The 23,366-nt window shown below is 36.3% G+C and overlaps 1 protein-coding gene across 2 annotated transcripts in view; it reads left to right on the top strand.

Annotated features, from left to right (window-relative positions):
- Window positions 1-19,922, top strand: part of PRKACB (protein kinase cAMP-activated catalytic subunit beta) — a 171,829-nt gene extending 151,907 nt beyond the window's left edge. For both annotated transcript variants that reach the window (XM_007106167.3, XM_007106168.2), the window contains exons 9-10: window positions 11,627-11,791; window positions 17,692-19,922. In XM_007106167.3, the coding sequence (XP_007106229.1) occupies window positions 11,627-11,791; window positions 17,692-17,817 (291 nt within the window). In that variant the 3' untranslated portion in view covers window positions 17,818-19,922. The remainder of the gene's footprint in view (window positions 1-11,626; window positions 11,792-17,691) is intronic.
- The last annotated feature ends 3,444 nt before the right edge of the window (window positions 19,923-23,366 follow it).

The raw sequence follows: 23,366 nt of genomic DNA, 5'->3' as shown, positions 1-23,366 counted from the left end.
TTATTCTGCTGTTGATTCCTTCTAGTGTATTTTTCATTTCAGTTACTGTATTGTTCATCTCTGTTTGTTTGTTCTTTAATTCTTCTAGGTCTTTGTTAAACATTTCTTGCATCTTCTTGATCCTTGCCTCCATTCTTTTTCCAAGGGCCTCAATCATCTTCACTATCATTATTCTGAATTTTCTGGAAAGTTGCCCATCTCCACTTCATTTAGTTGTTTTTCTCAGGTTTTATCTTGTTCCTTCATCTGGGAAATAGTCCTCTGCCTTTTCATTTTGTCTATCTTTCTGTGATTGTGGTTTTCATTCTGCAGGCTGCAGGATTGTAGTTCTTCTTGCTTCTGCTGTCTGCCCTCTGGTGGATGAGGCTATCTAAGAGGCTTGTGCAAGCTTCCTGATGGGAGGGACTGGTAGTGGGTAGAGCTGGGCATCCCTCTGGTGGGCAGAGCTCAGTAAAACTTTAATCTGCTTGTCTGCTGATGAGTGGGGTTGGGTTCCCTCCCTGTTGGCTGTTTGGCCTGAGGCGACCCACACTGGTGCCTACAGGCTCTTTGGTGGGGCTAATGGCGGACTCCAGGAGGGCTGACTCCAGTGAGTACTTCCCAGAACTTCTGCTGCCAGTGTCCTTGTCCCTGCAGTGAGCCACAAACATTCCACCCCACCCCCCACAGGAGACCCTCCAACACTAGCAGGCAGGTCTGGTTCTGTCTCCTGTGGGGTCACTCCTCCTTCCCCCTGGGTCCTGGTGCACACACTACTTTGTATCTGCCCTCCAAGAATGGAGTCTCTGTTTCCCCCAGTCCTGTCGAAGTCCTGCAATGAAACCCCATTGGCCTTCAAGTCTGATTCTCTGAGGATTCCTCCTCCCCCTGCCAGACCCCCAGGTTGGGAAGCCTGACCTGGGGCTCAGAACCTTCACTCCAGTGCGTGGACTTCTGTGGTATAAGTGTTCTCCAGTTGAGAGTCGCCAACCCAGCAGTTTTGGGATTTGATTTTATTGTGATTGCGCCCCTTCTACCATCTCATTGCAGCTTCTCCTTTGTCTTGGATGTGGGGTATCTTTCTTGGTGAGTGCCAGTGTCTTTCTGTCAATGATTGTTCAGTAGTTAGTTGTGATTCCATTGCTCTCGCAAGAGGGAGTTGGAGGTGGTATTTAAATGTCAAATTATTCATGCAATATTAAGATTCAGGTTTAGAAATGCATTGTTAACAGAAAAGTCTTATAATTCCCACATTAACTGTGCCTGATCCTAGCAATACATATGCTGAGTTTCTGTATATAGTCTTTAAATTTAATACTTCAGTGCCATATACTCTATACAAGAATCAGTTATGGTTTCCACAGCAACTCTGTCTGGCTGCATTACTCTTGTTAATACAAAAGTTAACGTTGTATTCAAAAATGACATTTGCAAATAAGGTGGCAGGCAAGTAACAGCTGTGTGGAAACCTTAAAGTTAAAGTTTTTGACTTATGTAATTAAAAAAAATTCTTAGCTCCATTATGTATGAAGTAAATATTATTCCATTTTTAATGAGCACCAAAAATGTACAAGGAGACACTATACAAAATATAAAGTTGTAAACATATGTATACACAGAATGATCCAAGAGTCAGTTAATTTTTTCCTGAAAAGCAATCCACATTCACATGAAGTGTAGTTGATTGGCAGCCAGATGGCTATTCCCTTCTATGTCCAAGGTCCCCAAGACCATTCCCAGGTTAGGTGATTCACTAGGAAGACTCACAAAATTCAGCATATAGTAATACTCAAGGAATGAATACCTTTCATTGTAACAAGTACCTTACAAGAAAGTTTATAAACTAAAATCAGCAAAGGCAAAAGTCACATGGGGTAATGTCCAGAGGAAACCAGCACAACCTTTCAAGAGTCCTCTCCCAAAGGAGTCAAAAAGGACACTTCATTCCTCCAGCAACAAATTTGGCAACATGGATGAAATGTTATCTATCAGGGAAGCACAGTAAAGACTCAGTGCCCAAGGGTTTTATTGGGATCACATATACACCCTCTACCTAACACATAGCAAAATCCCAGACTCCCAGAACAAAAACAGATGTTCAGCATAAACCATATTGTTTGTACCAACAGTCTAGGTACAGTGAGCCACTCATGTCATTTAAGGAAGTTTCTTTTCAATGTCTGGAACTTTGAATCACCATTCCAATTCCCAGATACCTGCCAAGTGCCAAACTTGCAGGCAGGCCTTCCTGAAGGGTAGCAGTCTCAGGCCTGCTATATTTTCTCTTTGTTGTGTATTCCTAAGTAATATACACATATATACCACTACACTTTTTCTAAGGCACCATTGTTAATGCTTTTGGAGAAATTAAAATGCCATTTTCTATTTGGCATGGCTACAGTTAAAGAGACTTAAGAGTACGCAGGAGTTATTTTCATGAAGTACAAAAGCAGTTATACCATTTACATAAAATCCAGGGCCATGTTTTAACACCTTGCTGTGGACATTTAAAATTCTTCTTAATACCTGCTTTGAGACAGACCTTACCTTAGGGGTCCTATGGGCAAATGTCCACTTCATTTAGTTGTTTTTCTCAGGTTTTATCTTGTTCCTTCATCTGGGAAATAGTCCTCTGCCTTTTCATTTTGTCTATCTTTCTGTGATTGTGGTTTTCATTCTGCAGGCTGCAGGATTGTAGTTCTTCTTGCTTCTGCTGTCTGCCCTCTGGTGGATGAGGCTATCTAAGAGGCTTGTGCAAGCTTCCTGATGGGAGGGACTGGTAGTGGGTAGAGCTGGGCATCCCTCTGGTGGGCAGAGCTCAGTAAAACTTTAATCTGCTTGTCTGCTGATGAGTGGGGTTGGGTTCCCTCCCTGTTGGCTGTTTGGCCTGAGGCGACCCACACTGGTGCCTACAGGCTCTTTGGTGGGGCTAATGGCGGACTCCAGGAGGGCTGACTCCAGTGAGTACTTCCCAGAACTTCTGCTGCCAGTGTCCTTGTCCCTGCAGTGAGCCACAAACATTCCACCCCACCCCCCACAGGAGACCCTCCAACACTAGCAGGCAGGTCTGGTTCTGTCTCCTGTGGGGTCACTCCTCCTTCCCCCTGGGTCCTGGTGCACACACTACTTTGTATCTGCCCTCCAAGAATGGAGTCTCTGTTTCCCCCAGTCCTGTCGAAGTCCTGCAATGAAACCCCATTGGCCTTCAAGTCTGATTCTCTGAGGATTCCTCCTCCCCCTGCCAGACCCCCAGGTTGGGAAGCCTGACCTGGGGCTCAGAACCTTCACTCCAGTGCGTGGACTTCTGTGGTATAAGTGTTCTCCAGTTGAGAGTCGCCAACCCAGCAGTTTTGGGATTTGATTTTATTGTGATTGCGCCCCTTCTACCATCTCATTGCAGCTTCTCCTTTGTCTTGGATGTGGGGTATCTTTCTTGGTGAGTGCCAGTGTCTTTCTGTCAATGATTGTTCAGTAGTTAGTTGTGATTCCATTGCTCTCGCAAGAGGGAGTTGGAGGTGGTATTTAAATGTCAAATTATTCATGCAATATTAAGATTCAGGTTTAGAAATGCATTGTTAACAGAAAAGTCTTATAATTCCCACATTAACTGTGCCTGATCCTAGCAATACATATGCTGAGTTTCTGTATATAGTCTTTAAATTTAATACTTCAGTGCCATATACTCTATACAAGAATCAGTTATGGTTTCCACAGCAACTCTGTCTGGCTGCATTACTCTTGTTAATACAAAAGTTAACGTTGTATTCAAAAATGACATTTGCAAATAAGGTGGCAGGCAAGTAACAGCTGTGTGGAAACCTTAAAGTTAAAGTTTTTGACTTATGTAATTAAAAAAAATTCTTAGCTCCATTATGTATGAAGTAAATATTATTCCATTTTTAATGAGCACCAAAAATGTACAAGGAGACACTATACAAAATATAAAGTTGTAAACATATGTATACACAGAATGATCCAAGAGTCAGTTAATTTTTTCCTGAAAAGCAATCCACATTCACATGAAGTGTAGTTGATTGGCAGCCAGATGGCTATTCCCTTCTATGTCCAAGGTCCCCAAGACCATTCCCAGGTTAGGTGATTCACTAGGAAGACTCACAAAATTCAGCATATAGTAATACTCAAGGAATGAATACCTTTCATTGTAACAAGTACCTTACAAGAAAGTTTATAAACTAAAATCAGCAAAGGCAAAAGTCACATGGGGTAATGTCCAGAGGAAACCAGCACAACCTTTCAAGAGTCCTCTCCCAAAGGAGTCAAAAAGGACACTTCATTCCTCCAGCAACAAATTTGGCAACATGGATGAAATGTTATCTATCAGGGAAGCACAGTAAAGACTCAGTGCCCAAGGGTTTTATTGGGATCACATATACACCCTCTACCTAACACATAGCAAAATCCCAGACTCCCAGAACAAAAACAGATGTTCAGCATAAACCATATTGTTTGTACCAACAGTCTAGGTACAGTGAGCCACTCATGTCATTTAAGGAAGTTTCTTTTCAATGTCTGGAACTTTGAATCACCATTCCAATTCCCAGATACCTGCCAAGTGCCAAACTTGCAGGCAGGCCTTCCTGAAGGGTAGCAGTCTCAGGCCTGCTATATTTTCTCTTTGTTGTGTATTCCTAAGTAATATACACATATATACCACTACACTTTTTCTAAGGCACCATTGTTAATGCTTTTGGAGAAATTAAAATGCCATTTTCTATTTGGCATGGCTACAGTTAAAGAGACTTAAGAGTACGCAGGAGTTATTTTCATGAAGTACAAAAGCAGTTATACCATTTACATAAAATCCAGGGCCATGTTTTAACACCTTGCTGTGGACATTTAAAATTCTTCTTAATACCTGCTTTGAGACAGACCTTACCTTAGGGGTCCTATGGGCAAATGATTGCAACTTGTTTTGCAGGGGATGGAATGAGGATGGGGTCGGTAATAACCTTTTGCAACCATCTGAATTCATTATGTCTATGCACTGTTTCTGCATAGGTAAGAACAGATCAGAGAGCCCACAATCATGGTACTAATATTTATAAGTATTTTGTTAATGTCCTAGATGTTTCTTTTTATATATAGGATCCAGGTTGATTAAACTTTCCCTGGGTCCTATGAGGCAGTGCGGAACTTAGCACCATATCTATTAGAAAGCCTAATGTATGAAAAGTTGTTATGTGTTTTGAAAAATTAACTAATGTATATGCTCAGTTTTTCTAGATAATTTTTTTACTGGGATGGTAGATTTCTTGAACTGTACTAATTTAGAGAGAGGATTTCTCAAAATTTATTCCACTATGCATGTGGACAGAAGGTAACAGATTATTTACTGTATGCAAACGCTTTTGAGTCATTTAAGCCCAGTAAATTTTACCCTGATGCATAAAAGATGTTACTGGTTGAACAATCTTTTCCTCTATAAATTGCAGAAGAATAGCAGTAAAATTTTTCTCTTCTTCAATCAAAGATCAACTTTGTAATTTCTGTGATTAAGCTGAGTGTAGACAAACTTGATTTTGGTCTTATTTTATTTCTAAAGTTAAAAAAGAGTCAGTGAATTTAAATCAGTCAGTATGGATGCTATAACAACATGCACTGATTTGCTTTTTGGATGTAACTTCTTAAACTTTTAGAAAGTAATAGTTACTCCTAAAACTAAAATGTACAAGACTTTATAATCAGTGCTGAAAGCAGAAGAATATTCTGTTTGCTCAATTCAGAGTAAATTTCACAGTTGTTTTAACATATTACGTAATATAATTTGACGAAGTTGTTTAAGGTATCAGCTATATTCACAATTCTGTCCTTATAAAACAGTTATGGCTGTCCATTTTCTCCCTGCCTCTATCAAATTTAAGAACGTTTGGAAAAGAAGAGAGTGTTTGTTGTACAAATTTAACAGGTGGAGCATGAGACAGAAGAAAAGAGGAACTTCTTACACTCTCCAATGACTTTTCTAGCACAAGTGCCCTTGGGTAGTCTGGAAACATCATGATAGATATTGCTGACTTCCAGGTTCCTTCTTTGATTCAGAAATTCAACTTCAGTTCATTAAAATATTATCCTAATGAAAAGATTTAAAAAATGAAACGTGTTGAATTAGTGCCTGCAAGATACAAGGCAGTTTCACAGGGAGTTCCCTGGCAGTCCAGTGGTTAGGACTTGGTGCTTTCACTGCCGTGGGCCTGGGTTCAATTCCTGGTTGGGGAACTAAGATTAAGAACTCATAAGCTGCATGGCACAGCCAAAAAAAAAAGAAAGGCTGTTTCATAAAAGTTAACTAATTTCTTTTCATACCTGCCAGATGAAATATACTCTTATCATTTTATAGATGAGGTAAGTGAGACTCAGAAAGGTAAAAGAGTTTGCCCTAAAGCATAGAGAATGTATGTAACTGGAGTTGGGATTGGAACCCAGATATTCTTTCTACTAAAGAAATAGCTTAGTAGAATTTTTAAGATGACAAGAATGTTCCATTTTACTTAATTTAACTCCCTTATCCTGTGTGTAGGTAAATCAAGGCTCAGAATTGCCCAAAGATAAAAGCTAGTTTGTGGCAAAAAAAGAAACAGAATCTAGTTCAGTGGTTCATTCATTACTCCTTCACTTGGCTTCAGTGACTCTTCATAATCTTAGTTGTATTCCTGAATTACTCATCTTTCCTTCTAAATCTCTTTGGCTTGATCCTCTTCTTTTTCCACATTTCTTCCATTGGTGGTCTCATTCTCGTTATGACTTTTAATGCTAGCTGACAGCTACCAAATTCATTTTTTCCATCCATACGTGACTCATTGAGTTGCAGACTTTTGTATCCAACTTCCTACCTGAAATCTCCACTCAGCGGTCTAATAAATATCTCAAATTCAACCTAAAACTGACAGATTTTTGTTTTCCTTAGCTAATCTGTTCTTCCCACCATCTTTCCCATCTCAGTTGACGGCAACATTATCCTTTCAGCTACTTTCAGTTACTCAAGACAAAACACCCTGGAGTCCTCACTCTGTATTTGATGCACAGGAAAACCATTTTGGCTCTATCTTTAAAATATATGCAGAATTCAACTACTTCTTACCACCTTCACTGATACTGCTCTCTAACATTAAGTCAGATCCTGTTACTCCTTTCAGAACTTTGCAATGATTCCCCATTTTCTTCAGAGTAAAAAAATTAAAGACCTTACAAAGCAAGGTTTTGTCAGGATAACAACATTTTTAAAGGGTCACTCTTGTTGCTAAGTTTCTTTCTCACTAGAATATAAACACCGTGGAGGCAGGAATCTTTGCCTCCCTTTGGTTTACTACTATATCCCAAGCACATCACTGCCTAGCACATAGATGGTATTGAATCAGTGTTTATTGAATTTAAGTTCATGCATTCATTAAATATTTATTAAGCTCATGGTATATGACAGACCAGTGCTGGATACAGCAAATCATTTGTGGTCTCTGCCTTCATGAAGCTTTCATGAAATAGATGCCCATTCTCAGATATACTGATTCTGTTGGTCTTCTGTGTATTCCAAACATCTGTATTTTTTAAATTATTACAGATGATTTTGATACATATGATGTGTTAAAAGCTTGTTGTGTGTGTCTGTACTCACTGTAGAAATAGATTTATTCTCAAGAATATATCATTAGGAAACTCAGAAGTAACTTGGTCTCTAAGAGTTGAAAAACATTCCTAAACAGGAAATATTAGGGGAAAGAAGACCCAATAAACACTCTAGGGAGTACATATTGCACAAACACCTCTTTCATGTTAAATAATGCCAGTTTCCAATAACCTTATCACTCACATCTATTGGTTGAATGGGGTTAGACTGTCTCTTTTCCATATCTAGCTCTTTACAGCTGTTTTCACATTATTTGCCCTATCATATATTTTGTGCTATCATGGACTGCAGAAACATGTAGGAGTCAAAAGAATTAAGTTATTTTCCCAACAATGAAATTAACTGAGTTGGTAGTCTCACTGGAGGGTAGGGTTCCTTATCTTTCTTTAAAAAAGAAGGTTCCTCATCTTTAAAATGAAGGTTTAGACTAAATTAAGCTCCCTCTAGCTGCAATATTCTAGAATTCTGATTTTACTTTTGACATCTACAGCAGTTATAATTGATAACAGTGATAGAAACAATACAGTATCAAAATTTGATACAGTTTTGAATCATCCCATTATAGAAGTCTTTGGTGTTTCCAGGTTAACATACTATAAATAAAGGTCTTGCATTTAAAACATAATTTCATTTATTTTTTACTTTTTGCTAATTTCAGTTGATGAATCAACATGGCTCTTTGGAAAGTTCAGTCAACAAAGAAACTCCTTTTCTGATTACATTTCAGAACAATCATGGAAAGAATACTTTCACAATGATTCTTATTATTTCCCCTCCAGTAGACTTTAAGGGTATGACAGATTCCCATCATTAACATGGCTTACTATGGGAGTGTGGGCTACCTATCATAATCTCTGGGGAAGAAGAGGGTGTGATGTGGAGGTGAGGAGGACATGTCTAGAATTTGAAAAGATTCCCAAATGATTCTGATATCTACCATCATAACCCTCTACCACCATTCCCCATTTGAGAATCACTGTTCTGGGGATTAACCAAATAAATGTTCTCATTAACTTAATTCAAGACCATCACTATATCTGCATTCCACATAAAAAACTACTTTATTCAGGTGTATATATTCTTTATCCATTGCATTGCATATTACCTGAATTCAGAACATAGTTTATATGTAGTACACCACTGTCTACCATTCTGAACATCATGAAGTGGAGAATAACTGACACATTATATTGAACAGTTCATGCAAACTCTATTCTAAATGAAGATAAGTATACTTCAAATAAGTTATTTCTTTGGAATCTAAACAAAATTAGAATATAACCATTGTATAAATAATCATGGTATTTTTCAAGTGGACAGTGTGTCTTTGAATACCCTATATTCTCTAGTTTTTACTCCAAGTAGGATAAATGAGGAAATGTGCAGCAAATATTTTTAAGATGAAAATTTCATTCTTTTATAAGGTTCCTGACAACAACCTGAAGCTAGAGTATATACCCTGGAGTTGGAGAGCCTGGTTTGCAATTATAGCCCTACCACTTATTATCTCTGCAATCCTGGGCAAATTACTTAATCTCTGTAGGTCTTAACTGCAGCACCTGTAAAGTGGGGATAATAATCGTATTTACCTTGGTGTTATGTTCCGGATTTTATGAGCCAGTTCATGTAAACTGTTTGGCATAGTGCCTAACTTCTAATAAGCCATTGTGTCAAAAGCAAGAACTAGAGAGGGTGGTAGTTCACGTCTTTTTTTTTTTTTTTAGAACATAAAACCTCTAATAATCTGTAATAATATAGGCTTTGCAAAAATGAGGTTTTTTTAGTTGCTAATATGAGTTGACCCCAAAGCTTCAAACTTCAAATAGTCTTTGTTTGCTTGACACAATACTACTTTTCCTCTGGTATGATGGTGACTTAGTTTATTACTTACACTAAAATTGTTTTTGGATCTGTCACTAGCAGAAAAAATAAAACTTCTGCATAAATAGTAAATAGTGTTACAAATAGTGCTTCTCAAGCTTTCATGTACAGATGAATTACTTGGAAATAGAAGCTGAGATTTTCAGGCCCAATACCATTAACATCTGAAATAAGCCCCAGAAATCTGCATTATCATCCTCTACTTCCCAGTTGATTTAGATGAAAGTGGTCTCTAGGACCACATTTTGAGAAATATTTATTCACAAAATAGCATGAGAGTGGCAATCAGAAGACTATGGTTATGAATCTAGCATTGCCATAGATTTCTAGCTTTGCATCCTAATGATTTAACTTCTGCTTTGAGAACATGAGAATGTATGTCAAGTATGTTGAACTTTTTCAAAGTCAGAATATAAATTAAGAAGTTCTATATGTTTGAAGACAGTGTAATAAAGAGCAAAATTCATGAGGCTGTGAACTGTAAGACAAGATTTCTCGTCCCAGCTCTGCTACTTTATAGTGTAATGCTTGGGTAAGGTATATAATGTCTCTGAAATCTTAGTTTCTCCATCTTTAGAACAGAGTTAATACCATATTCACCAAGTATGTCATACCCAACTAGGATGTAAGTACCAAGAAATCAGACTTTGTTTTTGCTCACCGTTATATATTCAGCACCTAGAACAGTGCCTGGTACATAGTAGGTACTCAATAGGTAATTGTGGAATGGATGAAGTATATTATTTGAAGTGATCTAATAAATCCTGGGAATAGAAACACACAAATAGCATAGTACCTTCCCTCCAGAAGCTCACAGTCTGGGCGAGACAGACATGCACAAATACTACAGCATAGTTAAATGAATGAGTGCACTGTGAAGATCACCTGAGGTAATGTAATGATGCACATTGCAAGTTATAAGGTGATGGTGGCACTTGTAGAGAACAAAAGAAAGAATGCAAGTTCAGAAATGGATCTGTTAACCCTTTAAAGCATTTCTTCAGAGATTTATGGTCAGTTTGAAGTTAAGGCAATGATAATCCTGAGAATAATGTTTGTATTTAGTGAAGGTGGGAAGATGAAATGGGACCTACAAGTGCACGATAGGAAAATAGGATTAAAATGAAAGTGCACGTGCTCACACACATGTAGATATATGCACATACATACCTGTGTGTGTGTGATGGGGAAGAGGGCAGTGGAAATGATTGAACACAAGTTGAAAAGGATAATGGAGAGGTGGTAGTAATGAAGGAAGAGTAAGGAGACATAGATGCAGCTGTTTCTTCTAATATCATCCTTTAGTAGTACTCATTTTAATTTAATTTTTCAGTTCCCATATTAATAATAGGGTGAGAACTGGGAGTTAGGTTGGAGTAGAGAGAGGAGAAGAATGTGTTTAAACAAAACAAAAAGTAGACCTAGGTCTCCAATGACTGGTACTTTATTTTATTGATTACTTGATATATAACATCTTCAGTTATTTGGGGTTTTTTTGTTTTTTTTAAGGCTGGGGGCCAGTCAACTAATTGTAAAGTCTTCACAGTTTAGAAAGTGGAAAATGCTCTTAAACCAATCTAAATCATTTTTTGCACTATTGCATAATAGCAGAATTATTTTTAAAAGTCACTCATAAGTAAAAGAAAAGTAGTTTCCTATGCTATGAAAGGCAGTGTGGATTTTTATAATCATTTTTAGACTTCCTTTTTGATCATCTCTTTCAAAAATGTGCATACTGATATCTTTCATATGGTGTTTTTTCTATTTAAATTGCAAGTTTAAATTTGTATGTCGCTAAGACATAAATAAGATTTATCATGTGGGATCCAAGGGGTCTCTCTTGAAGATGGGTAAACCTTCTGACATTGCTGGAAAAGTTCTGTAGTTATGCACATTTTTCTGGAGAGGGGTCCATGTTCTTAAAGAGAGTCCATGACCAAAACAAGGCCCTAAGAGAACAGTTTTAATTCATTGACTCAGTTCTCTTTTTTAAAGACTACTATAGAGACTGAAGTGTGTAGTTAAAAGTATCTGAAGGTCATCACGACATATTTTTGTTTATATAATGATCCATCACCTCAAAAAAATTTTTGGAATGTGTGTTTTACCACATGGTCTGTTTTGCAGGTTCGATTCCCTTCTCACTTCAGTTCAGATCTCAAGGACCTTCTAAGGAACCTGCTACAGGTGGACCTGACGAAGCGGTTTGGAAATCTAAAGAATGGTGTGAGTGATATAAAAACTCACAAGTGGTTTGCCACAACTGATTGGATTGCTATTTACCAGAGGAAGGTGAGCCTTTTCTCTCTTTAATTTAAAAGCTTTTTAAAAGTTGCTGTTTAAATTATATGTAGTAGAGGCATCTTTAACTTAACACATGGTTTTATTTTTTTTTTACCTTTTGAATTAATCTTACGCAGGACTTAAAGAAACTTTATAGCCCACAACTTAAAAATGAGTTTTCTCCTTGATAGAAGGGAAAGTGTATATTCTATTTTGACCACCAATTGAAATGTTTTCCTGGTTAAATTTTTCCTACCCATGCCTCTTTTCATAATGCCATGGCAATTATATATTAGACAATGTCGTAATGGTTTGCACTTCAAAACTGATGTGAAGCCACATTAGTAGAATGATATGTAAACAAATATATTCTCTTACCCAGAATTGGCATACAGCCAGATATAATAACGTTTAAGTGCTGGATTCATCAGATATTTTTCAGTCATTATTACTTTACCTTTGTAATAAATTGAGACATTTAAGAAAAGATTTTGTGGTGCTGAATTACTTTTATCTCTCCTTTTGCTTCTTAAATGCCTAGTTAAAGATAGTTTGTATGAATAAAGTGTTTTCATCTTGAATATGTTAATTTTTTCTTTTTTTTTCATAAAACAAAAACTTCTAATGTTTCAGAAATTTGCCATATTTAATAATGCCATGCAGCCACATGAGTGAATTTCCTTAGGAAAAAAATGTAAATGCTCAAATTATTAATAGCACAGTTTTTCTAATTTATATTTTTTATAAAAGATTTTTTTAAAAGCATTACAAGAATTTTAGAATGCAGCAAATAGAAAATATAGCAAGACCAAAACAATGTGAGTGCAGTACAGCCTTTGCATCTCAAAGGGGTTCAAAAACTCTCTAACCATTAAATTCATGAAACATAGCCATTAGCATCATTATCTCAACTGGTTGTGTTATGTAGTCAAGAACAAGGTCCAAAGCAATTTAAAATAGATTTTAGATCTAATAAATAAATATTTTATATTTTCATGTTTTTTCTAAATTTCCTAGCACCAATGCAGTACTTTCAAATTAATGAAAGCAACTATGTAACCTCTCATTTTAATCTTTGAAGTAATCCTATGGGATAGGTGGTACCATTTTCCCCATCTTACTGATAAGAAAATCGGCTCAGAAAGGCTAACTGCTTTAAACACAATCATACAGCTGCTAAATAATGCCTATGTTTGATTCCAAGTTCTTCAGATTCCCAATTCCAAGATCACATTACCCCTTTAAAGACCTTTTAACATGGTTATTAAAATAAAGCCCCAAACCACTGAACAGTTTCATAAGATATTCATAGATTTTACATGTTACATGCTTAACTTCCATGCTTTGAGCAATTTTGGAGTAGGAAGACTCTGCCTCAGAAGGCAGAAAAGAGCGAGCATGAACTCTGGGGTTAGGTAGACATTGATCTGAATCCCAGATCAGACAACCATTAGGAGTGAGATCTCAAGCAAATTACTTAACCACTTTAAAGCATCAGATTTCTCATCCTTAAAATTTGTGTTAAGGTAGAGGATGCAAAAGGAAGAGCAGTTTGGAGAGAAAGGTTAAATAGATTGGTCCAGGCTCTATTTTTCTTTCTGGTTGAGGTATGTTTCATATAGTTATCATCAGGTAATCTGTTAAGTAAACAGATTTGAAATCATAATAATCCCATCATCCAGATAGCACCTCTATTAACGGTTGGCATATTTATTCCTTTTTTCTGTGCTTTTCCTCACCACAGTCCATTCCCATGACTTCAGTGACCACCTTCAGTAGTAGAGCTACTTCTTCCGACCCTGCATTTTCCCCTTAGCTTCAGACCATTACATCACAATTACTACCGACTACAAGATTCTATTTGGGTGACTTATTTAATCTACATTTTCTTTTAGTGCTTTTTGATCTAACTTCTTTTTGTTATTGTTGTTTAATAATTAACCAATTATCCTCTTAGCATTTGTTGAATAATAATTATCTGACTCCTTATTTGAGACTCCACCTTTCCTAATACTAAATTATTATATACTTCAGTTTCTGAACTTCATTTTTTATGAGCTCTTTTTGTTTCTTCTTGTGCTGTATACCACACCACCACACCATTTTATGTAGCTTTATAATGTTTTTTATTTCAATTTTCAAAATACTTATATATTTAATATGTGGAATTCTTATAAATATTTATGAAAAATACATAATTCAGTTTTCTCCAGTTTTATTGTAGTAAAGTACACATAATGTAAAATTTAATATCTTAACCATATGTAAGTGTACAGTTCAGTGGCATTAAGTACATTAATATTGTGCCACCATCACCACCATCCATCTCCAGAACTTTTCTTGCAAAACTGAAACTCTGTACCCATTAAACAATAACTCCTCTGTTTTATTGGTCTTTCCAAATATTTATGTTGTATTGGGGGATCTTAATTGGGATTACAGTATATTAATTAGAAGAGAACCAAAATCTTCAGGATTCTTTTTAATGAGCATGTTATATTTCTGCAGTTATTCAGATATTTTCTGTCATTTGATAAAGTTTTAGAAACCCCTTCCCTCATACAGGTCCAATTTCTCTCTCAAAGTTATTCCTTAAATTTATATTTTGGTTGCTACTGTGAATATGTTTCTCTCCCATTGTAAGAGCACATGGGAGAAAACCTTTCTATGTTTGTTACAATTGGCTACCTTACTAAATAAATTGTTATTGATTTCCTTGGATTTTATTGACAGATAATCACAGTGGGCGGAGGTGTCATTTGCCTCTTCTTTTTCAATATTTATATCTTTTATTTCCATTTTGTTTTATTATATATGCTAGAATGTCTAGAATAATATTTTAAAACAGTGGGCCTGTTGAGCTGTCTTATCTTGTTCCTCTTTTGAATAGGAATGCCTTTTATGCTTTACCACCAAATATGAAATTAGCTATTTGTCTTGGATAAGTATTCTTGATCAGGTTAAGGAAATATCCTTGATTGCTAGTATACTGTATTTTATCTTCTTTGACATATTAGTATAAGGAGTTACATCAGTGAGGTATCCTAACATTCCTGAAGTGAACATCATTTAATCCTAGGGTATTATTATTTTAATATCTGCCTAAAATCAATTTGCTAACATTTTATTTAGGATTTTTACTTCCATAGTCATAAGTTTTATTGATCTATAGTTTTTGTTTTTCTGGAGTTGAGATTATATGGATTCATAAAATGAGTCTGGAAATTTTCCATGTTTCTTATTCTTTGGGAAATTTAAGGAACATAGGAATTATATTTATACCTTGGAAATTTTAAGAAATTAATTCTCCTGTGGATATTGGCCTCTTCAAATTTTTGCCTCTTATAAAGTCAATTATAGAAATTTATATTTTCCTATAAAATCATTTATATCCCTTTGTAATTATCACTATTTATATTATCTTTATTATATAATTGTTAATGCTATATTTAGATGAATTGATTAGACTTTGTTGAAGTTTGTACTTTTTATTAGTATCTTAAAGATTTATGATGTATTTTGAATATTTTCAAATTTATTTTAGAAATAAACATTTCTGCTGTTACTTAGCCAACATTTACTAATCTTTACATATCATGTATTTTAAACAATTATTCTTAAAATGGGTAGAACTTCTACTGCTCATTTAGCATTCACGAGCTTTCCAAAGGGCTGGATTTATCTGAGGTAGTAAACAGCTTATCTGCCAAGAAGTAGCACACTATAACAAACAGGTTATTTTATTGGGCAAATTGATCGATAGCAAATCTTGGTGATTAACAAAAATGGACTTGGTGCTCTCTGGATAATTTACAAACAGAAATAATTCAGTACTTTACATAGCCATTTGTTTTACTATCATCTCAATTCTAAGTATGTAGAGAAGTACAAAAATGATAGTAAATTTGAATAGTTTTCATAGTCCTTTTTTATTCTTTGACCAAGTGCTCATGAACAACAAAATAGACAAAGGCATCTGGCAGAAAGACAAAAAATGGGAGAAAATGGCCTGGACAGCTCAAACTGTACAATCATTTTCCAGAGATTGTCTCAGTAGGTGTGATCCTAAACTGCTGCCTTGCTAGTAGACATGAGGCGACTGTCTGCTTAGCCCATTCTTCTGTGCAGTGCAGAACTGCAGGCCCCAATGCAGGGCACATAGGCAACCATCTGGCAAACAATAAGATATTAGACTTCCCATTCCTACTTATTTTTTTACCTTATTCTTTTTAGATGTCTTGTTTGTGTGTATCTTATAATAATTTAGCCATGTGTGTAAATAATTTATAAATAAATAACTATACATTTATTGGTGATATATACTCAAAAATGTTTTACTAAAGGGCATATAAATCAAAAAACTTTGGAAACCACTGGTATAAATATTAGAAACCGCTCTGGACTGGAAGTGGAGACCTAATGAATTTGAAACCTGCTTTAGCCACTTATTAGTCACATGAATTTGGTCAACTTTCTGTTTTATAATCTGTAAAATGGGAATAAGGCTACCTTCCCTGCCTCCCTCACAGTATTATGTTGAGGAAGAAATGAAACAGCCTGCATATAATTGTTTGTAAACATTATAGATGCTGTGTAAATTGTGGTGTTATAGTTTCAATTTTTCAAATCTTTTCCTCAAACATATTCAATACACCGCATTATCTTTATACAGACCATATTTTTAAGTAATGGAAAGACATTTTATTTTTAGGATCCAAAGAGAAAAATGTTCAGAATTTAACAATTTTGTAATTCTAAAAGAGATTTGTTTTTCAAATTTCTCAGAAATTTTTGATAGCCAGATATTTTAAACAAAATAGTGTTGGGAATTTTAAAAAAATAATTAAAAATAAATCTGAATTATCTGTAACCTCAGGAGGAAGGAATTAAGGAAAAGGGGATAGAAAATGGACTTTAGAAGTAAGGAACTGATACAGGAAAAACTGGAGTTCTATAACCTTAAGTGCCAGCATTTTGATGCCAGCAGTTAATTATCCTAGAAATCTCAAGTATTGTTGTTGGCCTGTACCATTCCTTGAATGAAAATATTGAGATCAATAGCAAACCTATAGTTTGCTTCTTCTTTTAATGTTGTGATCATTTAGGGACTTAAAGGCATTTAAAGATTGCCACTGTGTAGTAATAGTCGGAATTTATTTTCCTTAGTGTTTGTTTGAAAATTCTCTGGCATTTGCTTTTCCTCTTTTTCCATATCACCAAGCAGTTAACACGTCTGACACTATCTATCTGGAGAAACCAATTGCCAGTCCAGTTTTTGCTTCTGACTAATGGGCTATAGGTCAAGATTCCCACAAACATCTGGGGGTCGATTAATTTGCTAGAGTGGCTCAAAGAACTGAGAAACTACTTACTGGGTGACCAGCTTATTATAAAGGGGTATAAGTCAGGAATAGCCAGATGGAAGAGAGGCACGGGGCAAGGTGTGTGGGAAGGGGCTCAGAGCTTCCTGCTCTCTCCAAGCATGCCACTCTCCCCAAATCCCCACTTGTTCACCAACCCAGAAGCTCTTCGAAACCCAAACCCCTTCCCTTTGGGGTTTTATGGAGGCCTCATTACATAGGCATGATTGATTCATTCATTGTCCATTGGTAACTGAACTCAGTCTCCAGTCCCTCTCCCCTCCCAGAAGGTCATGGAGTGGGACTGAAAGTTCCAACCTTCTAATCACAGGGTTGGGTCCCCTGGGAACCAGCCTCCATCCTTAGGTTACTTAGGGGCTTTCCCAAAGACACCTCATTAACATAACAAAAGACACCTTTGCCACTCTCAGCTCAGGAAATCCAAGGGTTTTAGGAGCTTTGTGCCAGTAACTGGCACAAAGACCAAATATATATTTCTTATTATAAATCACAATATCACTCTTGTTTCTCTCTCTGTCTCAATTATAGGTTGAAGCTCCATTCATACCAAAGTTCAGAGGCTCTGGAGATACCAGCAATTTTGATGACTATGAAGAAGAAGATATCCGTGTCTCTATAACAGAAAAATGTGGAAAAGAATTTTGTGAATTTTAGAGATGAGCAACAAGATGACATCAGAGCTCACACTCAGTCTTTGCACTCTGTTAAGAGATAAGGTAGAGCTGAGACCGTCCTTGTCGAAGCAGTTACCTAGTTCCTTCATTCCAGCGACTGAGTGAGGTCTTTATTGCCGTCATCCGTCTGTGCACTCTACATCCACCTATGTAACAAGGCACCGCTAAGCAAGCATTGTCTGCGCCATAACACAGAACTAGACACTTTCCTGCTTCTCTTTGGTTCGTCTTTCTCCTCTTCTCCTAAATCCATTTCTTCCCGTTTCATTTTCATTAATTTTTCTGCAAATAGTGCTTCATTTTATTTTGTTGGTGTTGCAGATGGGCAGTGTTACGGCTATGTGACATTGGAAGGGAAGGATAAATGTTGCTTTTAGTAGTTCTTACCAATATTTTTGTTGGTCAGTTGCTTAAGGATATACTTTCTAATAATTATTTTTACTTTGAATAGCTCATATTCAGTTTTGCCAAAACGCTGGACAATTTTTGAAGATATAATGTCTTTACACCAAGGATATTTATACAAATAAAACAATAACTTTCCTAGAACTAATACAGAGTAGCTAGACCCAGCAATTTGATTCCTACAGATCAGAAGCTCTATTTCACTTCACCGCCTTTCCTGTCATCCTCCCCTTGAGTAAATAAGTGACCAGCCTGTGCACTATGACAAGCGTGTCTCATTTGCAGGAAAAGCTAATGACATGGATCATCATCGCCCAGGTTCTCTCACTTGATACCAGCATTTATGTAGGTATCAGAGAAGAGTTCTAAGAATTCTAAACTTTAACTTTCCATAAGGGTTTTAGCCAGTATTTTAATAGAACATGACTAATGAAAGTGACACATTTTTAAGTTTCTCAAATAGTCCCCATTGTAAACTTTTGAAAGGAAGAGAAATGAAGTAAAATGAACATTAACGTGAACAAATACTTAGCTACGTTCAAACAAATGGCTTGATTCTTGTAAACAATATAGAGGCACTTTTGTTTAAATACAAAGGTTTTTTTGTTTATTTTGCTTTGCTTTGCTTTGTTTTGTCACAGTAAGAACAAAAGTTGTTGTCAGGTGATTATGCTGTTGTACTATATTTGTCAGCCTGAGGTAGAGGCCCTGTTGCAACTTCGGCTTTCATCCTATGCCTCAGCAATGAGGAAAGGGGACAAAATTTATAAAACTACCACAATTGTGTTTTAATTTTGAGGTGTGGTATTTTTAGATATGTTGTAATTTCTTGCCTCTTCTTTCAGTAAATGGAATTATGATCATGCAGATACAATTTTAGTATTTGAGTTTAGTCGTTTTAATATACTTTTTTGCCAATTGACTTAACATTGCTGTCATGTGGAAATTTCAAGCACTTTTGCACATTTCGTTCACTGTTTGTTAAGACTCCACGGCTTAACTCAGTTTTTTAAATATGTTTTTTCTTTGCTTTTAAATTTCCTGTCTGGTTTTATCTCTATGTGTCAGTGACCTATCTTAAAACAACACACCAAAATAGTTGAAAATAAACTGTGTTCATTTTTTATGATCAATTTACCTGCATATAAGATGAGTTGTGTTTAATCAAACTGATCTTAATGTATAAAAGCACTCTATTTGCTTCATTATTGGTGCAGGTAGGTCACTGATTCTACTTCTTTTCATCTGTACCACACCCTTGTAAAACCTTTGAAGACACTGAAAAAAATCTGTCTGAGATATTCTCCTTATCAGTCTGTACATCTTTTGGTTGTCAAGTGTTTCTGCATGGTCATGTCACTTAAAAGCTGATACTGATTTGTTGGTCACCTATATTTAAAATGTGCAAGAAAAATATTAAATACTTTGCTGTAGCAAGTTTTATGTAACAAAAATATATCATGTTAATAAATCTAAAAAATTTTAATTACTTTTTTTGTATTTCATTTAGACCCAAGAACATGCTCATCATGTATTCTATATGTATGCTATAAATGCCATGGTACCTTTGTTGTATATTATTGTAAAATTATTACAAAATAATTTTAGTAAATCATGGGGGTGACATTTTGATTATTACATTTTTAGTTTTCAGTAATTAAAAAGATTTCTATGAATTCTAAAAAAAAAAAATTATGAAATTACTACTGCCCGGCACAATTTGCTATAGAATCTACCTAGGTCGATTACCCTAGGCATACATTGGTTTTGAGGGCTATTTAGCCGTTCCATTTTAACTCTCCATTTAAAGGACACCAGCAAGCTTTCAAATATATCAAGGGAGTCTATTTCTGACCACTCAAGTACACTGAATTAGAATATCTTAGAATTATATAAAACTCCCAGTTTCAGCCACAATTGAGCCAAAAATAAAAGTTTGATTAATAAATAAGTGGAATGAATCAGTATTTAATATCGGATTACGTTATTTGAAACAGAAGAAATAATGAGATGATGGCATTGTCGAGGAAGGAGCCCTAGACTGAAAGTCAAGGCATCTGTCAAGCCTGGCCTGTCACTATCAGCAATGACCTTGGCCTCAGTTCTCTTATAGTGGAATGAATCAGTTAATATCGGATTACGTCGTTATTTGAAACAGAAGAAATAATGAGATGGCATTGTCGAGGAAGGAGCCCTAGACTGAAAGTCAAGGCATCTGTCAAGCCTGGCCTGTCACTATCAGCAATGACCTTGGCCTCAGTTCTCTTATCTATGAAATGGAAGAGTTCCATTAGGCAGTTTCTAAGGTCCCTTCTAACTTTCAAATGTTGTGACAAGACTCTTTTTATTTGATGTTTTGAAGGGATAACATGCTTAGAGGCAAGTCTCAGTAAGGCTATATTTTAGGGCATCTTTCTTCTCCTTACTCTACTCTACAGTGTTCTTACAATTCTTTGAATATCATGAGAACCTCGTGTCTGTTCTGATTCCTTCCTCCTTCACTGATGCTAAATATCCAATTGATATCAAACTGTCAACCTACCAAAAAGATATTGTGGCTTGTGGGCACTGCTGTCTTGTTCTGATATGTTCTTGTAGTGACTGCCCATTGGCCTGAAAATACTCATTGTAAGCCTAAAAAAATCATTTTTCTTTCCCACTGTTTTTTCTGCTTGTTGAAGAATCAAATGAAATAATGTATGTGAAAGCACCTTGTAAACTGTAACCTATCAATGTAAAATGTTAAGGTGTGTTGTTATTTCATTAATTACTTCTTTGTTTAGAATGGAATTTCCTATGCACTACTGTAGCTAGGAAATGCTGAAAACAACTGTGTTTTTTAATTAATCAATAACTGCAAAATTAAAGTATCTTGAAAGGATAAAACAATTTATTGAGTCTTGGATTATATTTAGTGCCCTTATTTCCTGAGTTATTTTCTGCGTATACCACAGATGCTTATGGATTCCTAGTTTTTATGTATTTGGGTGAGAACAGAGCAATAGAGGGTCAAATGTCCACTAGTCAGTCTATTCCAACTGTGTGTTTACTGAGAAACTACTAGATTTATTCCATAGTATCTAAAAGTGTTTCTACTTTTTCTTCATGCTATTAGTCTAAATTATTCTTAAAATAATATTGAAAATATTCATATTTAAAAGATTGACACTACAAGAGCCCTCATACTATTGTAATAATGAGCTATGAATTTATACTTTTTTCTTTAGAGGTGCTTCTGCACTTTACCATTACCTCTTCCGGTTTTAGCCAGGTTGATTAATGTGTGTTTCTATAGTTGTCCTTTACCTCAAGAAATACATTTTTAGGTAATTATTTTAATACCTTACCATTTTTATTGCTTTGTTACTACAAACATTTATAAATATTGATGCATTTTATAACATGATACTACTTTTATGATTGCTTCATTTTATCATTGTTAGGGATTAATATAAATTCTGGTTTCCTCACTTCCTTATGTAACTAATTATAAAAATCTGGGCATATCTTCACTCCAGTACTATCATCATTTGAAATTCACTTAACTTTTCTCTTACACACAAATATTGGATGTGAAGTTAAATACTTGTGATTTTAGCTTTCCTGAACATTTTCTATATGCCTTATTTAATAGACTTCATGCCCTCTGATAAGGGTTGAATTTTGCCCCACCAAATTTCCTGTGTAGAAGTCCTAACCCCCAGTACCTCAGAATATGATTGTATTTGAAGGTAGGGCCTTTAAAGAGATAATTAAGGTAAAATTAGGTCATATTTTGGGCCCTGATCCAATAAGACTGATGTCTTTGTAAGAGGAGATTAGGACAGAGAGAACACGCAAACTGAGGGGAGACCATGTGAGAACATAAGAGGAAGATGACCATCTATAAGCCAAGGAGAAAGGCCTCAAAAGAAGACAACCCTGCTGACACCTTGATCTTGGACTTCTAGCCTCTAGGAAGGTGAGATAATAAATTTCTGTTGTTTAAACCACCCAGTCTGTGGTATTTTGGAATGGCAGTCCTAACAAACTAGTACACCCACTGAGTGTACTCCCATGGTGAATGGCTTGCATTCATCATCTCCCTTCAAATGCTTTATACTTGGCTAATACTTATCATAAGCCAAAAAGAAAAAAAAAAGTGTAGTCACAGACCTCACTGCACCTCCTGCTTGTTTCTATTCTTTCCTGGAACATTAGCAGGAAACAGGAAACAGTAGCTAATGAGAGTGGGGGAAAGCACGGGTAACTGAAACCACGACTAACACCTGGTCAGACTTACCCTTGGCATCAAGCTATCCTTTTGATAATACAACATAAAATTGAACACACAAGAGTGCTTGAGTTTAGAGTCTTCGCTCATCTCTTAGTGGTGATGTTAATGAAATGGCCAAAAGGAAAGTGGGAATGGGGATAAAGGTCTAGTGAGGGAACCCCAGTTGGTTCATTGTCATTATTGAGGGGGTAGTAATGCCCACAGCAAATGATTACCTTAATATGTCAGTCTTCTATGGCTGCTGTAACAAATTACCACAAAATTAGTGGTTTAAAACCACACAAATTTATTATCTTACAGCTCTGGAAGTCTGACATCTGAAGTGAGTCTCACTGCATTAAAAATCAAAGCATCGGGCTTCCCTGGTGGCGCAGTGGTTGCGCGTCCGCCTGCCGATGCAGGGGAACCGGGTTCGCGCCCCGGTCTGGGAAGATCCCACATGCCGCGGAGCGGCTGGGCCCGTGAGCCATGGCCGCTGAGCCTGCGCGTCCGGAGCCTGTGCCCCGCAACGGGAGAGGCCACAACAGAGGGAGGCCCGCATACCCACCCAAAAAAAAAAAAAAAAAAAAAATCAAAGCATCATGGTATATCTCTCCATCTGTTTGTATCATCTTTAATTACTTTCATCATATAATATAATGTCATCTGCAAACAGTGACAGCTTTACTTCTTGTTTCCTATTTGGATTCCATTTTTTTTTTTTGCGGTATGCGGGCCTCTCACTGTTGTGGCTTCTCCCGTTGCAGAGCACAGGCTCTGGACGCGCAGGCTCAGTGGCCATTGCTCACGGGCCTAGCCACTCTGCGGCATGTGGGATCTTCCCGAACCGGGGCATGAACTCGTGTCCA

Source organism: Physeter macrocephalus, chromosome 4 (assembly GCF_002837175.3).
Source record: "Physeter macrocephalus isolate SW-GA chromosome 4, ASM283717v5, whole genome shotgun sequence".
Classification (NCBI taxonomy): Eukaryota; Metazoa; Chordata; class Mammalia; order Artiodactyla; family Physeteridae; genus Physeter; species Physeter macrocephalus.
Note: the sequence above shows the minus strand (reverse complement) of the source record. Positions and strands in the feature narration are given on the sequence as shown.